At 43.3% G+C, this 18,644-nt stretch overlaps 2 protein-coding genes across 2 annotated transcripts; both read left to right on the forward strand.

The window, feature by feature from the left end:
• Positions 1–293: 293 nt before the first annotated feature.
• Positions 294–1,538, forward strand: LOC308366568 (Ig-like V-type domain-containing protein FAM187A; the record flags this gene model as incomplete). Its single annotated transcript, XM_080840284.1, has 1 exon — positions 294–1,538. The coding sequence occupies one exon, from the start codon at positions 294–296 to the stop codon at positions 1,536–1,538; it is 1,245 nt and encodes a 414-aa protein (XP_080696410.1).
• A 903-nt stretch (positions 1,539–2,441) lies between these two features.
• On the forward strand, positions 2,442–15,798 carry abi3a (ABI family, member 3a; the record flags this gene model as incomplete). Its single annotated transcript, XM_080841210.1, has 9 exons — positions 2,442–2,573; positions 3,981–4,151; positions 6,782–6,961; positions 8,377–8,438; positions 9,275–9,370; positions 9,947–10,215; positions 10,890–11,009; positions 14,605–14,730; positions 15,426–15,798. 9 exons carry the CDS (start codon positions 2,442–2,444, stop codon positions 15,599–15,601), a joined length of 1,332 nt encoding a protein of 443 aa, XP_080697336.1. The 3' UTR covers positions 15,602–15,798.
• Positions 15,799–18,644: the final 2,846 nt, after the last annotated feature.

Consider the following 18,644-nt stretch of genomic DNA (forward strand, 5'->3'; position numbering starts at 1 on the left):
TTTGTCGTGTAAGAGAGGTATCACTTTTTGTGGACATGGATGTAACCATTTCAAATGCGTACTGTAAATGTACAGTTGGTAAAATAGGTTGCAGGAAGGAAAGTGTTTTCTGGTAACAGGTTCCTCGGAACTAGATTTCATGTTACTCAATAATACATAGAAATAGAATAGAATAGCCATTCAAGAAATGAGTGTTGCTTAGTGATTACCATGGCAACCTTTGAGTGTATACCTGATAGAGAATTCTGGTGTTCTCTTATCATTTTATTCCTTGAAGATTTCCAGGAACCTCCATGATCTTTTGCTTATTACTCTTGGGTGTATCCCTCTCCACACTGGTTGCATATGAGGCCCCTGAGGATAAAGAGGATGTCTTTGCCAGCCGTGTTTGTCCTGCCTTCCTCGTCTTTGACAATGCTGCCTTCCTGTCAGACATGACCATCGAGTTGCCCTGTCACTGTAAACCTGAGGAGGCTCACTCTGTTGTATGGTACTACCAGAAACAGCTGGGCTCCACAGACATCCGTGCCCTGACAGATTTCCAGGGCACATCAGTGGTTGATTCATCCCGTGTGGGACGTGGTTCGGAGCTGCGGAGCCGGTTTTCCATCCGTCTTTTCAGCCTGCTCGTCTTTCGGGCACAGGAATCTGACTCGGGCCACTACCTCTGTGGCACGGTTTCCGGTGAGTTCTTCTACGGCTATGATGTGGATGTCCAGGAGGCAAAGAAAGTCTCCTTCCCATGGAGCAAGACACAACGGGTGGCTGCAGTCAAATCTGGGGACAACCTACTCTTCCAAGTCTTCACCAGTTTTAGGTCATGGTCGGTGTGCGACCGCTGTGACGTTCCCGGGGAGCAGACACGAGTGGGTCTCTGCTATGTCCAGAGTGACTACCTGGAGGTACGGTACCGCCGTGAAACGCACAAGGTCACATCTTGTGGGTCCTCGGCAGTGCCCAAGGGTCTGGGCCTGGTAAAAGACAAATATGGAGCTGAGCTGGGGGTGAGGAACTGCAGTGTCCCATGCCCACCAAAAACACTCTCCTCTCCTGAACACCAAGCGCTGCTCGAGTTCCTCGGCTACAGTGAGCATGAACCATCAGTCACTGTTCCAGTCTACTACCACAACCACCCAGCAGATACCCTGCTCATCCTGTCCTGTCCTGGGGCCAGGCCGGAACATGCAGTGGCCTGGGACAGAGGCTCCATGCCTCTCTATCGCTCTCAGTACATGGAAGGCCTGAACCAGAGTGCACGCATCTTCATCGACACAGGCCATCATCTGCACTTTCAGCCCGTGCAACTGGAGGATAAGGGCTCCTACTTCTGCTGGCTGCAGGGAACGTATGCTGCTGAGATAAGGCTGGGAGTGTACCTGCGCCTGGGTCAACGGCGTCTCTTGTCAGACCCAGAGTCCCTGTACGCTCTCAAGGTCATCCTCATGTGCTACATGGTGCTCACGGCAGTGTTTCTCCTCATAGTTTTTGGGCAGTTTTTTTGGAGGACACTGAAAGTTAAAAGGCTGGCTTTAGTCTAATTTTGGTTGGGCTTTTTGTCTGAGCAAGCTAAACACAGACTGTTTTCCTTTTTTATTTCTTTGATGATGAGGCTGAGAGGTTGTGGTGCTGTTGTTGTACACTTCATTTATTAAATAATTAATAATTAAATGTATTTTGCAACCTACTCATGTGGTTCACGTTCTTTATATCTCTCTATATTTTTAGTTTAGAGCAGCCATCATTTTAAAATACAGTTCTTTTTCCATCACTCAGTTAGCATTGATTATCACTGAAAGAGACAGAAAGTAGATGAAATTGATTCCCTCCACAGTTACGTTTTTATGAACATCTTGAACCGATGGAATCCTCGATAATAATCGGTTCAATTATGCCTGACCAAAGTTCAGTAACTTCTACATGCCAACAGGTGGAGATGACAGGCTGTATAAAGTGACATCGGATGTCTTCGGTATCGTGCTGTATTTTGACCTCCGTAGCCTATTCAGTGACATTTAGAGACGTCGTGCCTTCTGTTATTCTTCAGCAGATCGATATATTGAGCTTATAGAGAAAACTTAAAACACCAAGTATGTGGGTCTACAGTGATTTGAGCTATTATGAAAATAACGTTTTGAACATGGACTATTCATACTTTCACAACACAGGATAAGTTACAGTTTATGTTTATTAATATTATTCTTAGGATATAGGCCTACAGTGTGTAAATCAATAGGCTCTTCACTGCAGCAAGGGCGAACAACAACTTTGCGGTCTGCAGCTCGTTGCGCGATGTCACCAAATCCTCGCTTTGACTGTCAAGTTCTCTTTCCTCATTGAGACAGCGTCAAAGGCTGGTCGGCTCGGTGCTTCTGCAAACTTGAAGCATCTTTCATGTCGCGCTGTTGTTGAAGGGTTTTCTGCGGCAATCCAAAACGATTGTGATGAAGGATCAAAACTACACCGAAGAAGTAGTCAAAATACTTCAAGAAGCTCCGTCAACGAGACAGGCTCTATTAGAGAACTACACAAACCTGTACAATGTGGCGGACTACTGTGAGAAAAACTATCTCGAGGTGAGCAGAACATTCATTGAACCGTAGGCTACAACTAGTTGAGCTGTTAATTCTTGATAGGCTTGGACTACGTGCTTTCACAAATGAAAATGTCAATCGGTGTTTAGCCCTTGTTGGTGAGTTAAAAATTATCCTCTGAAGGTTAATGAAGTAACCTACAAAATATAAAGTGATAAATGAATAGTGATGTGGTAGAGTGACATGAATTCTATAGTAGCCAAGTTGCTACCACGTGAGTCAGCACTGACTTAAATCTGTGGTTACTGTTCCTATGGCCAATAGAAGAAACTTGTTTCTGTATTCAGGAACATGTCATCTAAACACGCTCACAATGATGGAATTAGCTCGGAACAAGCTTGTCGCAAGAATGGCAGCTGGTGATTCTGGCTTTCTCTTAGACCACCAACCAGACGTTAAAGGCACCCAGTGCAACTTTCGAGGCTTAAAAATAAACATTCAATTTCTAGTCTTTTTTAAACGTAGTAAGTTTCAATAACTCCATACCATTCCATATAGACATTCAAGGAGCAAAGATGAGACGTCGTTGTGTGGTGAGAACTGATAGAAAATCGATAACAACAACAATCGCCGCCATTTTCTTTATTTTTTGTAACCTACAATAAAAACAGCAGGTTTCCAGTCAATGGAAAAATGGCCTCTCCCCCCCGCGATTGTTGTTGTTTACGATTTTCTATCAGTTCTCACCACACAATGACGTCTCATCTTTGCTCCTTGAATGACGATATGTAATGGTATGGAGTTATTGAAACTTACTACGTGTAAAAAAGACTAGAAATTGAATGTTTATTTTTCATTGAATGTTTACATAAAGTTGCACTGGGTGCCTTTAAGTTACAGTTGTTAGGTTACTGTGTCTATGAGTCTATGAAAGGGATACTTCGCTCAGTGCTCTTCACCTAAGTTTCACTTGGTTGTATGTCATAGATAACCTTTAAACATACACATGGACACGTTCAGGCTCTTTGCACTGTTCATGACAGTACTACTTAAGAGAAGTGCAGCCTCATATGCAGAAAGAGGAAGCAGTAGTGGTTGCAGTGTAGAGCACTTAGCAGAAGTGTCACACAACTTATTTGCGCTTCTGAACAAAATTGAGAGACAGTCAACACCATGTATGGTGGTGAAGGCGGTTCTGATTTGATTGATGAGATGGTGTGGAAATTCATGGTGTAGGTGTAACTTAATCTGTGTTTGATCTCTGTTTTTTTTTGTTTGCTATTGTGTTTGTGTAAGCTTTTGTTGATGAATTGTAGAGAGTGTAATGGCTACAAAGCATTTGCAATAAATAAACCAAATTAACTTTGGGATTGCCCTGAGAGTCCTGTAAAGATCTGTAATTGAATATATGAAAGTGGCGCCCCTTATTGTCGTTCTGGTTCCCCATAGGCAGGAGATGAATCCCAGAGGGCACTGGAGGAGACCAAGAACTTCACCACCCAATCCCTGGCCAGCGTGGCCTACCAGATCAGCAACATGGCTAGCAGTGTCCTGAAGCTACTAGACGCCCAGACCTCCCAGTTGTGCCAGATTGAATCTTCTGTCAATCTTATTGGACAGGTAATAGCAACGATTCTCGCATGTCAGGGGCAGAGGAGATCTTGGGGATCTTGTGGGGTTCCGTCTCGATTCAGAAAAATAGACATTATCTAGAGCAGTGACAGAGTGTATAACCAGAATCTTGGCATGGTTGAAATACAGAGTGCAGACCAGTGCATGGTAAGGCTAATGGGTTTTTAAACCGCAATGATTCGTTAGAGAGGACACAGTCAAGGCAAGTAGATTTGATTTGTAAAGCACATTTATAAACAAAAGGAGTTGTACCAAAGTGTTTTACAGTTGTGGTAAGTAGAAGTTGTGGTAAGAATTAAATAAATGAAAAGGAAATGAACAACTAAAATAAATAAAGGGGAATAGAAGAACTAAATTAAAAGTGATGTATGAGTTATGGAGCCAAAAACAGTAAAATACAATAAAGGACCAGCAAGTTAGAATGAGATCAAATGGAAAATAAATAAATCCAACCATTAAAATAGATAAGAGTGACTAAATAAAAGCACTAATGGGGTAAAAAAAAAATATAAAAGTTAAAATTAAGAATAGACTTGTTCAACATTTGATTTGACATTTTTCATTAGGGCCCTTGGTGGAACATAAGGGGTCAATATATTTGAAATATAGGCTAGAACTAGACCATTCACCGCCTTCAAAACAAACAATACAATCTTAAAATCAATTCTAAACTTCACAGGGAGCTGGTGTAGTTTAGCTAAAACAGGTGTGATATTATCAAACTTCTTGGTCCTTGTTAAGTCTTGCTGACGCATTTTGGACAACTTGCAGTTTCAGAAGTGATAGTTGGCTAATGCCTGGAAATACAGAACAGCTAAATTACGGCCAAATGAAAATACAATGGATGTAAAGTGGGCTGTTACCAACACAAAATAAACATTTGGATGAGAAGAAAATGCAATATAAGATGAATTGTAGAGCAAATGTTCTATCAGGGTATTAGAAGTCTTTAAACACGCAGAATAGTATTTCATCAGTTCATCAGACATAAGCTTCAACATGCATGACAGCTTACTAATGTGGTACAGAAAATACAAATATTTCCTCATCTAAAATGATTCTGCAGGACCAGCAAAAAGGTGAAGGTTGTTATTATCCCTTCGTATTCCATGCCTGTTTATCACTTGTTGACATTTTACAGGACCAGACCATATTCCGAGAAATGCAATAAAAGGCATTGGACAGAGAAACAAGTAGCTTAGGAAGCATTAACATTTGCTGTTAAGCACTTTGAGCTGCATTGTTTTGCGTGAAAGGTGCTATACAAAAGGTGTATTATTATTATTATTATATTTTTAAAGGTTTATTGAAGGTTTACGTACGTATGTTTCTACAACAATGTATCTACAACAATAAATACTTAGTGCAGCTTCAGTTATATAATTCATACAGGTGTTACTTCCAAATATGCAATGAGAGGCGGAGTTATTTGATAAGAAATGGAATGTTGAACTGAGAGTGGTAAGTAAAGGTCAATAAGTGTTCCGTCGCTCATGAGGCTACTTCCTTTATCTTATTCTTGTTTTTTTTTTACGTCAGAAAAAAACAGTGCAACCAACCATGACTGTTGCTGCTGACAAGGAAACCCGCAGTTTGTTTCCCTGAGTTTATTTTTCCTAGTCTGATACACCCAATTGTTTGCCCAATTAAATCAGAGGGGTTATGGGAAAAGCCATTTCTGCCACCATTCTCAGCCATCCCCAGTTCCTTGCCACCCACAGCCTCGCTCACATCCCCGCTCACTCCACTAACCCCCTCCCCCCTGTCACCCCCCCTCACTTGGGTCTGTGTGCTATAAACCTCTAGTGGGGCCTGATTCCTGTGCCCAATGTGGGGCCCCAGCCTTGGAGGGTATAGCCTATATCCACCCCCTCCTCCTCTCCTCTCCCCTCCCCTTCCCTGCCCCTCCCTCTCCACTCCCACCGTCCCCCAAAGACAGGGAAATCAGGCATTCCAGCCTTCTCCGTGCCCAGCCTCATTAACTAGGTCACCTGAGGCACGCTCTGGGGAAAGGGGAGAGTTCGGGAGTTCGGGAGCGCTCAGAGGCCCTCGGATGAATGATGCTCCCTGTTCTAGAGCGAGCGAGAGCGAGGGGGCTAAGCACTCGCCGTGATTGATGTTGGCTATTGTCTAGTGTCGCACCCAGGAAGGGTAACGCTACAAAGGGGGAACGAAATAAAAGGGGTCCTTTGGCACCCCAGAGTACTATATAGAGGTTGGCGTTTTTAGGAAATGGCTAATCTGGTCATGGCGTGGCCTTGGTTACTTGCTGTCTGGCTGTAAAGTGATTTAGGGTCAGCTCTGTTTGTCCTGGACTCAACCTGACGTATCATGGGAAAAGTGTGAGGTGCAAGATCAGCTATTTGGAGCCTAAAAGTACCAGTACTATTGTATAATGCCCCACACCCAAAAAAAAAAATCTCTTTCAGTTAAGGTTTTGTTTTGTTTAGGTGGATTAATAAAGTATTTGTGCGTTTGTTTTCAGTTGGTTAAAAACATACAATTGAGCGGGATGTGGAAACCATCCACACAGCCATTTCGCATTTAAAAATGTTTGTAGATCTCAAAGAGCACATCGATACATCCTTGAATAACTTGGTTTGTCTTTCCCTCCGCAGACAGTGGACATGCACAGAGAGAAAGTGGCTCGGAGGGAGATAGGTGTTTTCACAACGGCAAAGAGGGTGCCTCGCAGCCACAAGGTCATCCCCCCGGCAACAGGCAAAGAGCCAAAATCCAAGTACACCCGCACGCCCATCTCTTATGCCAGTCTAGATGCACTTGGGCATGGCATGAAGGTGAGAGCCCCTCTGTTACTACACTTTCTGACATGTAGCAGATGGCTTTACAGATTGGTTTTAAGAGAGGATTATGTACAGGTATAGTGACTGTATAGTGAAAAAAACATATATATTTTTTTATGGTGTCAGTCTTTAAATACTCATATACATGAATCAAACTATTTCTGGAGAGAAATACATCATGTGTTTTTTAAAAACTATTTTCTTGCTGTAATACACTTGATTCTATATACTGTCTTTGAATCATATATGTCCCATTACATTAGGATACTACTAATGTAATCTTAGTTGGAGTTGTGTCTTTATTTTGCATTGTTTAGAAGAGTTCCATGCGAAATAGGTCCCTTGGTATTAAGCAGACACAGTTTTAATAGTCTCTCTCACTACCACATCCTACTGAAGGCATGCTGACCTCAATTAGCAATCAAATACACAGTCACACACACTCACTCTCACGCGCACACACACACACACACACACACACACACACACACACACACATACACATACACATACACACACACACACACACACACACAAACACACACACACACACACACACACACACAACACACAAACACACACATACACACACAAACACACACACTGCCACACACCCACACACACACACACACTGCCACACACCCACACACGCTAGCACAATGAGCTGACAGTCTGCCACAGCGTGGGAAAAAACAGCAAGAGGCACTAATTAGTGCTGCCAGGCTAAGCCGCCTCATTGATGCCCTTACAAGTCCTCGTCTTCTTTACGGAGAGTGCACACACAGACACACAAACACACACACACACACAAACACACACGCACACACACACACACACACACACAAACACACACGCACACACGCGCACACGCACACACAAAAACACACACACACACACACACACAAAAACACAAAAACACACACACACACAACACACACACGCACACACACACACACACACTTTCTCTCTCTCTCTTTGTTTCTCCCTCTTCCTCCCTCTCTCTCTCTCTCACACACACCACAGATACACTCAAACACAAACAGAACAAAACAAACAACAAGCCCTGCAAGTATGCATGCAAAATTAAACACACAAACAGCCTGACAAAAACATTCCATCACAAGTGTTTTTTTTGGCGGGGGATCTTCTCACTGAAATACATGAGAAGGCCTTACCTACAGTACTTTCGACATTTGGACTGTAGGCCTACTGTGACACTGCACTCAGGCCCAAATCTCCTGGCACATGTGCACCACATGAGATGTGGACCTCGTGAGGCCCAGAGGAGTCATATGCTCGTCTCAGAGGCCTCAGTAGTCGTCTCAGTCGTCTCAGTCGTCTGGATCCTGGCTCACTGGCTTCAGCAGCTCAAAGCATGAAGTTCACCCATGCTTCTCCTCCTTTCGCAGGACTCAGGGAAGCAGGTGGCCAGAACAGCCACCATGACACGCAAGCCTGGCGGCACGCTCGGGTACGTGGGGTTTTTTTCAGAGTGGGGACAACGTGTTGTTTTACAAGTCATTGCGGAATTGTCAAAAATATTTTTTTAATTTTTTTATTTTAATGTTGACTACCACCTGCATATTTGGTAAACCACTTATCCAATTTAATAATGGTTACCCATAGAAATAACATTCTATGATGGTTACCTAATGGCTGTAGCCATGGCTACATCGCTAAGATTCTAAGTGAGCTTCGACCTCACATGCTAGCCATTATCATTCATAGTACTGTATCTATTGGCAGAACTCCCACTTTCACTCTTCACCAAGTCACCGTCTTACAGGGAAGAAGCATGTTTTTCAAGTGTAGTTGGTTGTGTGGCTGCGTTTCCTGTTTTGACTCTCTTTGAAGGCCTCTTAGACAGGAAGTTCATTTTACCTCACCACTGCTGCTGACTTCCTGTCTGTAGTGACTGTCAGAAACCTTTCCATACCAAAAGCATGTCCTCATTTACTTTACCCCTGATCTGTGGAAACAAGCCTGTGTGTTTAAAGTAGAGAATAGTTGCTGGTGGGAATAATTGGAACTAGTTGAAATCAGTGTTAGCTGCTCATATATAAAATGACTTTTGGGGTATTTCAGCAAGAGTTAAGGTGTTTTAATGTTTGTGTGTGTTTGTGTGTGTGTGTGTGTGTGTGTGTGTGTGTGTGTGTGTGTGTGTGTGTGGATGTGTGGTGTGTGTGTGTGTGTGTGTGTGTGTGTGTGTGTGGATGTGTGGTGTGTGTGTGTGTGTGTGTGTGTGTGTGTGTGGATGTGTGTGTGTGTGTGTGTGTGTGGATGTGTGGTGTGTGTGTGCCAAAACAGGAGAAGTAGCCGCCCCCCTGAGCCCGTCCAGTGCCCGGTCGCCCCGACTTTGTCTCGTGGTGCGTCGCTTACCTCACTCAGCGATCGCTCCACTGGGTAAGACTACTCCTTTAATGTCCTATTTACTTAGTTCAAGACTACTCCTTTAATGTCTTATTTACCTATTTCAAGTCCCACTCATGACTTTCACTTTAATGTCTTATTTACTTAGTTCAAGACAACTCCTTTAATGTCTTATTTACTGATTTCAAGGCTCAATTATGACTTCCCCTTTAATGTCTTATTAACTTAGTTGAGGTCTCACTTAAGACTTCCCTTTTAATGTCTTATTAACTCAGTTGAAGTCTTACTTATGTCTGCTCATGTCTTAGATGTGCTGTGATGGCACGGTTTTGAAATACTGACTAAATGTGTTGGGTTGAAGGGACTCGTCTGGCAGCAGAATTGAGCATAAAAAAACTGATGCTTCCTGTATTGTATTCCTGGGTCTCTGAAATATTGTTATTTGCTGTAATTTCTATAAAGATACCATCCGCTGTAATGCCTGTATAGATGGCTTTCTTTAAAAGTCAATGCAAGAACTATCTGTGACGATATGAATAATGAATGGTATGAGCTATGAAAACTGAAGTTTAAATGCCAGTTGAAATACACTCACCTGTCCATGTCCAGATCGAGCTTCGGCAAGGCCGTGGCTCCTCCAGTGGTCCCCAGCTTGGCAGCGGAACCCGACCTCATCAGCTCTATGCTGGAGGAGGGGACTCCCCCGCCCCCTCCACCCATGGAGGAGGACGCCACTCCCCAGGATCTGGACTCGATCCCGCCCCCTCCTCCACTCCCCTCTACAGACTCTGCGGAAGTCGCCCCTCCACCTCCTCCCCCCCCTCCCCCTCTGGAGACTGCACTGCCCCCTCCCCCACCTGCTCCACCTCTGGAGACAGGTAAACTGGCATCTGCCATAGCACAACACAAAGGTCACGGCCATCTGGCCGTCTTCTGGGTACAGTCTTTTATTGTCATCACTTTGGGTCCTTGAAAAGCGCATTATAAAATAAAGGTATTATTATTATTATTATTATTATTATCATCTAGGAAGGGTTTCGACATTTAAGGCATTTTCCGAGGTATGCCATCTATTTTTAGAGGTGTAGCTTTTATGATATGAATTGTTTTCATGACTTCAAGTTACTGCTTTATGGACTTAATGCAGATGGCCACGCTTTAAACTAATCTTCGTCCTTACTCATGGCATTCTGATGTTCCACCATCTGTTCAAGTGCAGGCACGGGACTGTGATCGCTGTGTACTGAAGTAAACTGTGGCGGGAAGTTCCTTCTCTCAAATACAGGAAATGAGAATGCCAATGCTTGCCGTTTGAAATCTGAGATGCCATAATTAGGGAAATTAGTCATCAAAATAAAGAACTTAGGGACAGAACATAGCTTTCATATTCTCGAATGTAATAACAGCCAAAACCATTAAAAAGCGGACTGGCATATGCAGTATATTATGATAAAGGTTTGACAGTGATGATTATTTCAAGTCTTGGAGATCCTTTCCTGTACGTTTCACCATAGTTGCATGCTGAATGAAAGTCTCCTTTCCTGTGCACCAGTGGCAGAAGAGAATGGCTTCCCCCCTCCCATTGTGATGGACGAAGCCCTCCCTCCACCAATCATTGACTCCGCTGATCTCCCAGCTCCTCCCCCTCCCCCGCCTTTGGACGAACCCGAAGGTAGCCAGCTGTCACTCAAATCTGAGGAGCCCAGTCCCTACCAGTCAACCTGGCTCCACATTAGGTTCTTTTACCTGCATGTTGACCTGAAGCTTTTGCTGTGTACAATTGCTGATGTCTTTGACAAAATGTGTAAGGACGTCTGTCAGTGTGTCTCATCTCCGTCCAGTTTGGCTCGTTGTTTTTCTGTGCTGCTGTATGGTTCAACATAAATAGCATTATTATATATTATTATATATATTGTGTATATATGATTATTATATATTTTACATGTTGTCACAGAGGCTGTGCTAAATGTCACGTTATGGGAAGAGTTTTGTGGTGACTGCCCTGAGGCTGGAGAGCCTGGAGAACCTATGATGGGACCCCACTGTGTAAGTCACTGCCTGGAGCTCTTATTGGGCTAGGCACAGTGGGTGGATCTCAATGCTCTTAAAATGCTCTCTTACAACCTTGGTGTCTTAGAAGAAGAGAAGGAAAGACCGTCTCAATTCGCTTAATTATTTTCTTCTGGGTCTTCGATACCTTAAAATACGTCACATAACGGTCATTTTTCAAGGAACCATCGATGTAGCCTTGATGCTGTCTATTACCCACAAACCTGTGCGCCACGACCCTCTGGCAACTGAAAAATGTAAACAAAGATGGCGGACCAACTCCGCTGATGGTCGTGTTTTGTTTGTAAATTTACATGTTTTCATTGTTTTCGCGCTTAGATTTTTCAAAAGTTACCAAGAAATAGACACTGCACTATCCGATAACACCATTATTGTAACCAGCAATAATGGTTTATGTGATTTGCGAGGCGTCAGTCAGCCAACTTTCTAACATCAGTACGTTAGCCTACGTAGTTAGCTACGTAAGTAACCTACGTTCTTTCAGCATACTAACGTCATAAAAGAACGTTCGTAAACAACGTTTTTTTAAATAATCATAATAACCTTGCGCAAGACAGCTGTCTGGATGAGACACCAAGGTTGTAAGACAGCTCTCTTACATTTAAGAGCATGGAGATCCACCCAGTGACTCCTATGGGTCTAGGCACAGTGACTCCTATGGGGCTAGGCACAGTGACTCCTATGGGGCACAGTGCCTCCTATGGAACACAGTGCCTCCTATGGGGGGCTAGGCACAGTGACTCCTATGGTGCACAGTGACTCCTATAGGGCTAGGCACAGTGACTCCTATGGGGCACAGTGACTCCTATAGGGCTAGGCACAGTGACTCCTATGAGGCTAGGTACAGTGACCTACTGACCAGGACTGAAGGTGCGATAGGCAGCTCACAGATGTGCACGTGTGAAACTCTGTGAATGTGAGGAAGGTTGTTACGTATTTAATTAATTACTGGTTAAATTGATCCCTTACTTGTACAACATGCACGCAAAGTGCATTTAAGTGTCTTTAAGTGTTTATGTTGAACCATATTCTCTGCTTTACTTGTACAGTCTGCCTATGCCTCTGCTGATATGCCATCTCGCCTGTTTGAGTTCATGACCTTTTGAGGTGTCGGTGTCTCTCTCTCCCTCTCTCTTCTCTCTCTCTCTCTCTCTCTCTCTCTCTCTCTCTTCCTGTCTGTGGCTTAGCTCCTCGCACGCGACGGCCTCGCGTGCGCCGCCACCCTCCCAGTGCACGTTCACTCTCCATGAGGGTGCGCATGGGCCCCAACGCTCGCTCACTCTACACTCGCTCTCTTTTCCTGCCCGGCTGTCAGTCAAGTAAGGCCCTGTCATAGCAACGGCCCTGAGACCAGTGGCCCACCCTGTCATAGCAACAGCCCTGAGACCAGTGGCCCTCCCTGTCATAGCAACGGCCCTGAGACCAGTGGGCCACCCAGTGGTAGATTTGGCCAAACCTAGTTTAGGAGTATAGTGGGTGAATGGATGAATGGATAGATGTTTGGCCAAACCTAGTTTAGGAGTATAGTGGGTGAATGGATGAATGGATAGATGTTTGGCCAAACCTAGTTTAGGAGTATAGTGGGTGAATGGATGAATGAATGGATAGATGTTTTTCTTTAAGTTGTGAAGAACTAACCCTGGTTTTAGCTTATGTACTGTATATGTGGGGCCATATTATGGAGAAGACTACAAAAGTTTGCCAAATTCAACTGCATTTAAGATTAATTTTGAATACAGTTTACATTTGGTTCCTGCCCCTACACTAAATGTTTGTATGGATATAATAGTTTAATGTGTAAATACTCATAGCGTAACATAGTGTATAAATTAATGTTTGAATGAAATAGCAGTGGGTCAGATTTGTCAGTAATAAGGTAAATGTTGTATAAATTGTGCTAAGCTAGTTTGTATGCAAACACAATGCTTGTCATATTTTGCTGGACTCCTGCCTCTTTATTTTCTGCTATTTTCTGCATGTGTGTCAGTCATGATCCCCCCCCCTCCCCCGTACCCTCCCCCGCTCGTGCCCCCTGCCTCGCCGAGCCTGCTGACCAAGCTTCCTGCCCGCCTCGAGCACCTGGGTGAGTCCTGCCAACCCGCCAGTCCCTGGTGCCCCCCCCCCCCCCCCCCCCAGGGCATCTCTAGCTAGCAGCAACACAGGTGTGCACATTTGGCAAGCAGCTACAAACACACACACACAAACACACACACACAAATACACAATCACACACACACACAAACACACACACGCACACACAATCACACACACACACACACACACACACACACACACACACACAAAATCTGACCCACTGGGGCTGCTGTGGGTCAACCCGGGGTCTACTTGCCCAGGAGTCGGTGGAGGGGTAGCTTTTACCGCAATTTTCTATGCAGACATCCAGTTCTTGTCATTGGGTTTGGCATACATAGAAGCCCTGGTGTTTATGGGGTCGCATATATTGTCAGCTGTTGACAAGATTTGGGGGAATGCTGCAGCAGCGCGAAATATGCAACTTCATCCCCGGCCACTGATGAGGTTTGGATGAAATTACATGCGAACGTGCAACTGAGTCCCAGTGTATTGTGCATTGACGGTGACCATATTAAAGGATAATCCAATCTATAACATAATTAGTGCAAGATACGGGCATTGATGGATGTGTGTTGTTACGCAACACTCGCATGAATCGATTCAAACTGCTAATTAAAATCGGCCAGCTGAATCCATGCAGTAGCTGTGTGACAAAGATGAGGCCGTGGATGAGTTTGGCACGAGTACTTCAGCGACAGGGAAGGTGCATGGAGACTAGACAGGCTTCTGTAGCTATTGTATAAATCAGAATGTTGTATGTCGATAGGATAAGGCTCAGTTGACTCTGTAGATCACTGTCAGTTTGGGCTTAGAACACAGCCTGTTATCGACATAGTAACAGTCCTGCCATAAGCATTTGGCTATATGTGAAGGCAGTTTAGCATACTGTATGAATAAACAATATGATACACCATAATCTTTTTAATTTTTTAGGGAACCAGTGTTCAGGGTTGAGGTAGAGATGTTAATGTGTGCTCTCTCTGTGCGGTAGATCTTCAGTGTTCAGGTCTAAGTGGAGGTGTTTATGTGCTCTCTCTCTGTGCGGTAGATCTTCAGTGTTCAGGTCTAAGTGGAGGTGTTTATGTGCTCTCTCTGTGCGGTAGATCTTGAGATTCCTGCCCCGCCGCCGCCACCCTTTGACTGCTTAGACGGCTTTGATGACATGATGCCCCCCCTCCCTCCCCCAGTGGACTACGACTCAGCTGTCCCTGCTGATTACCTGGAGAAAGGTAGGATGAGGTCAAATCTCCTATGCCATGTATGATACATAGACTACACTAAAACGTGACCTGAAAAAAACATTGTGTGTGTGTGTTTGTGTGTGTGTGTGTGTGTGTGTGTGTGTGTGTGTGTATGTGTGTTTGTGTGTGTGTTTGTTTGTGTGTGTAGATAGATAGATGGATACTTTATTAATCCCGAGGGAAATGTAGGTGTGTGTGTGTGTGTGTAGCCTTTTTTTATATGGCCCTCCGCTGTATTATTGATGTGATTAACAGGGTTTTTGAAAGAACATCGTGTGTGTTTGTGTGTGTGTGTGTGTGTGTGTGTGTGTGTGTGTGTGTGTGTGTGTGTGTATGTGATTGTGTATTTGTGTGTGTTTGTTTGTGTGTGTAGATAGATAGATGGATACTTTATTAATCCTGAGGGAAATTAAGGTGTGTGTGTGTGTGTGTGTGTGTGTGTGTATGTGTGTGTAGCCGTTTTATAAGGCCCTCCGCAGTACTATTGATGTGTTTAACAGGACTGAATCAGTATCTCTCTATTGTCAGTATTGACATTGATGTAAATTCAATTAGGATAGAAGGCTGATGAAAGTCCATGCATTGCCTACAAATGAGGCGTGGAATTAGTGCCCCCTGCTGGCCGTGGCTGATTGTTATTGCTGTGACTTGCTACTCATCCTGCTGTTCCTTGACTTGCACAGTGGTGGCGCTGTACAGCTATGACACAGGCAAGCCCGAAGACTTGGCCTTCCAGGAGGGCGATGTCATCTACGTCACCAGCAGGGAGGAGGATGGCTGGTGCCAGGGAATGCTGAACGGCGTGCAGGGGTATTTTCCCGGGAATTATGTGGAGCCTGGCAACCAATCAGACCCATAATGCCCCTGGGAGACACTGCCTCTGCTTATGAACCCATACAGGAAACAAAGCTCAAAATGGGATATATTGATTTTGTCATACAAATGATAATTTCCTTATTGGATATTAGGTTTAAAAGCTCAATGTTTTTCTACGAAAGGAATTTTCATTGACTAAAAGGGTTTAGTCCAAAGTTTTGCAGGGTTTGATAACTTCAGTTCCCCAAGGGGTGGAGTGGAATTAAAACCCTGTTCGTCTGATGTTTAGAAACACACTGGTCAAATTCCAGCTTCCCTTTGCGTGTTAAAAATCTTGATTGTACTTCTTTTTTGTTTTCATTTGAGCCTTTTCTCAAGAACAGGCTGAGCTGGGGTTAGAAATGTGCACCTTGGTGTTTGATGTCAGATGTATAGTAGACGTACAAAACTATTGACAAACTGTCAGAATGGTGAAGAAAGGATAAAAACCCTCTCTTTACCAGCAGCATAAACCTCTACTGCTCAGCCTTTTAGACTCCTGGCTGTCTTTGGCTGTCTGTGGCTGATTGTAGCTGTCTGAGAGCCATTCCCTGTGAAAAGATGGCGTGCACGTGCGCGTACATGTTTGTATTTATCCTGAAATTCAGAACAAATCCTGAGACATGAGTAATGCATTGGAGCTAGAAAGTTAGTTCCACATCATATAACAGAAACCTATGAATCACCCCTACTATGGCCTATGAACACCCCTACTATGGCCTATGAATCCCCCTACTATGGCCTATGAACACCCCTACTAGTATGGCCTATGAACACCCCTACTAGTATGGCCTATGAACACCCCTACTATGGCCTATGAACACCCCTACTATGGCCTACGAACACCCCTACTATGGCCTGTGTCTGTACTTACAGAGCAAGCTAAAACAGGTCAGTTTCTCCAAACAGGTCAGTTTTGCTCATGGCTTAAAATATTCACTGCCACAGGGGATCTTTCCGTATTACAGGAGTTACTGCTTTGTCTGACAAACTAATTTTCTTGGCTAATGCAAACTAAAGTAAAGTAATATATAAGTTGTATAAAGAAATTCATTTTGTATATATAGGTTTTAAGAAATCTGTGTAAGTTGACAATACATGTCACAGGCATATTGCACATGTCAGAGCTTAAGTTACACAAAACAGTTCTTCCATCCATTTTGCACTTGGCATAATTGTTTGCAAACATGTTTTTCATTAAAAAAAAACTTATGATGATGTCTAATTGAAGGTAAATAAAGGACTTAATTCTACGTAAAATGCCTGTTTCATTTTGAGTGCAAATAAGGTCGGTGGCCTTACAGTTTTATATGTTATGAGTGGGAGTGGCAGTTGTGACTGAGCTGTCTCTGTGGTTACTGGCTACAGGTCATAGAATGTTCCGGCCTGCTTCACCATTTAGATTACAGTTTTACAATTCTGTTTGACGCGCTGTTCCTTAATTAGCCATCCATTTAGTCCCTGCCAGGACTTCCTTATCTGTGCGTGACTACAACGCTCAAATGAGTGATTTGTTTTTGTTCTTGTCTAATTGCAGTGGCGTATGTCACAGGATCTCCCGCAAACATTTGGTGTCAATCCAGTGTGGTATAATTATGTGGAATAAAGAGATGCGGAGAGTAAATTATTGCTGTCTCTCATAGAAGACTGCAGGAGACAAAAGGCACAGGGCTCAAATCTGACAATCTGATGACTGGGGCCACAGCATGAAGTGATGATGATGGGCTCAAACATCCCAAAGCTAGTGCGTTATTATTGCATTGGGTTAACAAATCAGAAATTCTATAGTATTATAGTTAAGGCAGTCTTGTTTAAGTGCCCTGTAGAACCTGATAATGTAATAATTTCCTGATAACGTAATAACCCTGATAATGTAATAAAAAAATCCCTCATAAGTCCCTAAAAGATGTAATAAAACCTGATAATGTAATAATATCCCAATAATGTAATAAAGTGCATTTCCCAATAATGTAACAATCGCCATACCAATAATGTAATAAAATGTTACATTAATGGGAAGTTATTACATTATCAGGTTAGCCTCAATTTTGCAGAACCTGATAATGTAACAAATTCCTGATATTGTAAAAACTTTGGTCAGTGCTGAAATGTTGGGACACCAGTTATTCAGACCAAGTAGTGATGCTGTGTAGACAACCACCTACTATTGTTTTGCTCATATTTTGATCCCAATGGTATAGGCCTTTAGCCTCGCAAGCCAAACCTGTACAGCAAGAAGCTGTACAAGGGTCTGGCACAACACGATTTTCAGTGTGGGCGGGATTAACGGTTGTCTGTTAAGTTGCCTCTGCACGCAATGCCACACAATAGGAATGGCGCTACAACCAATCCGAGCGACTGACGAATGACAAAAGACGATTTGATTGGCCTGGTACAGTGTCATTTTTAAGGGACATTGCCACACAAAATCAAAAGAGAATTTGATATAAATCGTCTAGCGAAATGTCAGCTATTGATGATCAATGAGGACTTAGAAACTCAATGTTCTATGTGCCCATTAGCTGCCGGTCTATAACATACCAAAATGTTCTCATTATTTCTCTATTAGTTGATTACCACTGAATATCCCTTTCACCATTGTAAAAATTGTGCATTCGCAATCATCAATCAATATATACTGTATCTGCTAATAGTGAAGAAGCAGGTCTCTGGACAGCTTCACTGTTTGGACCTCTGAAACTGGAGACCTGATGCTACAGCACCAACCAAAGTTATTACAATATCAGGTAATTATTACATTATCAGGTTTTGCAAAATTGAGGCTAACCTGCACTTTATTACATTATCGGGGTATTATTACATTATCAGGTTTTATTACATCTTTTAGGGACTTATGAGGGATTTTTTATTACATTATCAGGGTTATTACGTTATCAGGAAATTATTACATTATCAGGTTCTACATGCCCTTATGCTTTTATCAATGTGCGTTTTCCTACTGTACATTGAAGGAGTTGCAAATAAGGATTCAATATCAGATCAGTTAAATATCAATAATGGTTGACAATAATCTAATGAATCTCATA

This window comes from Sprattus sprattus (assembly GCF_963457725.1).
Source record: "Sprattus sprattus genome assembly, chromosome: 6".
Taxonomy (NCBI): Eukaryota; Metazoa; Chordata; class Actinopteri; order Clupeiformes; family Clupeidae; genus Sprattus; species Sprattus sprattus.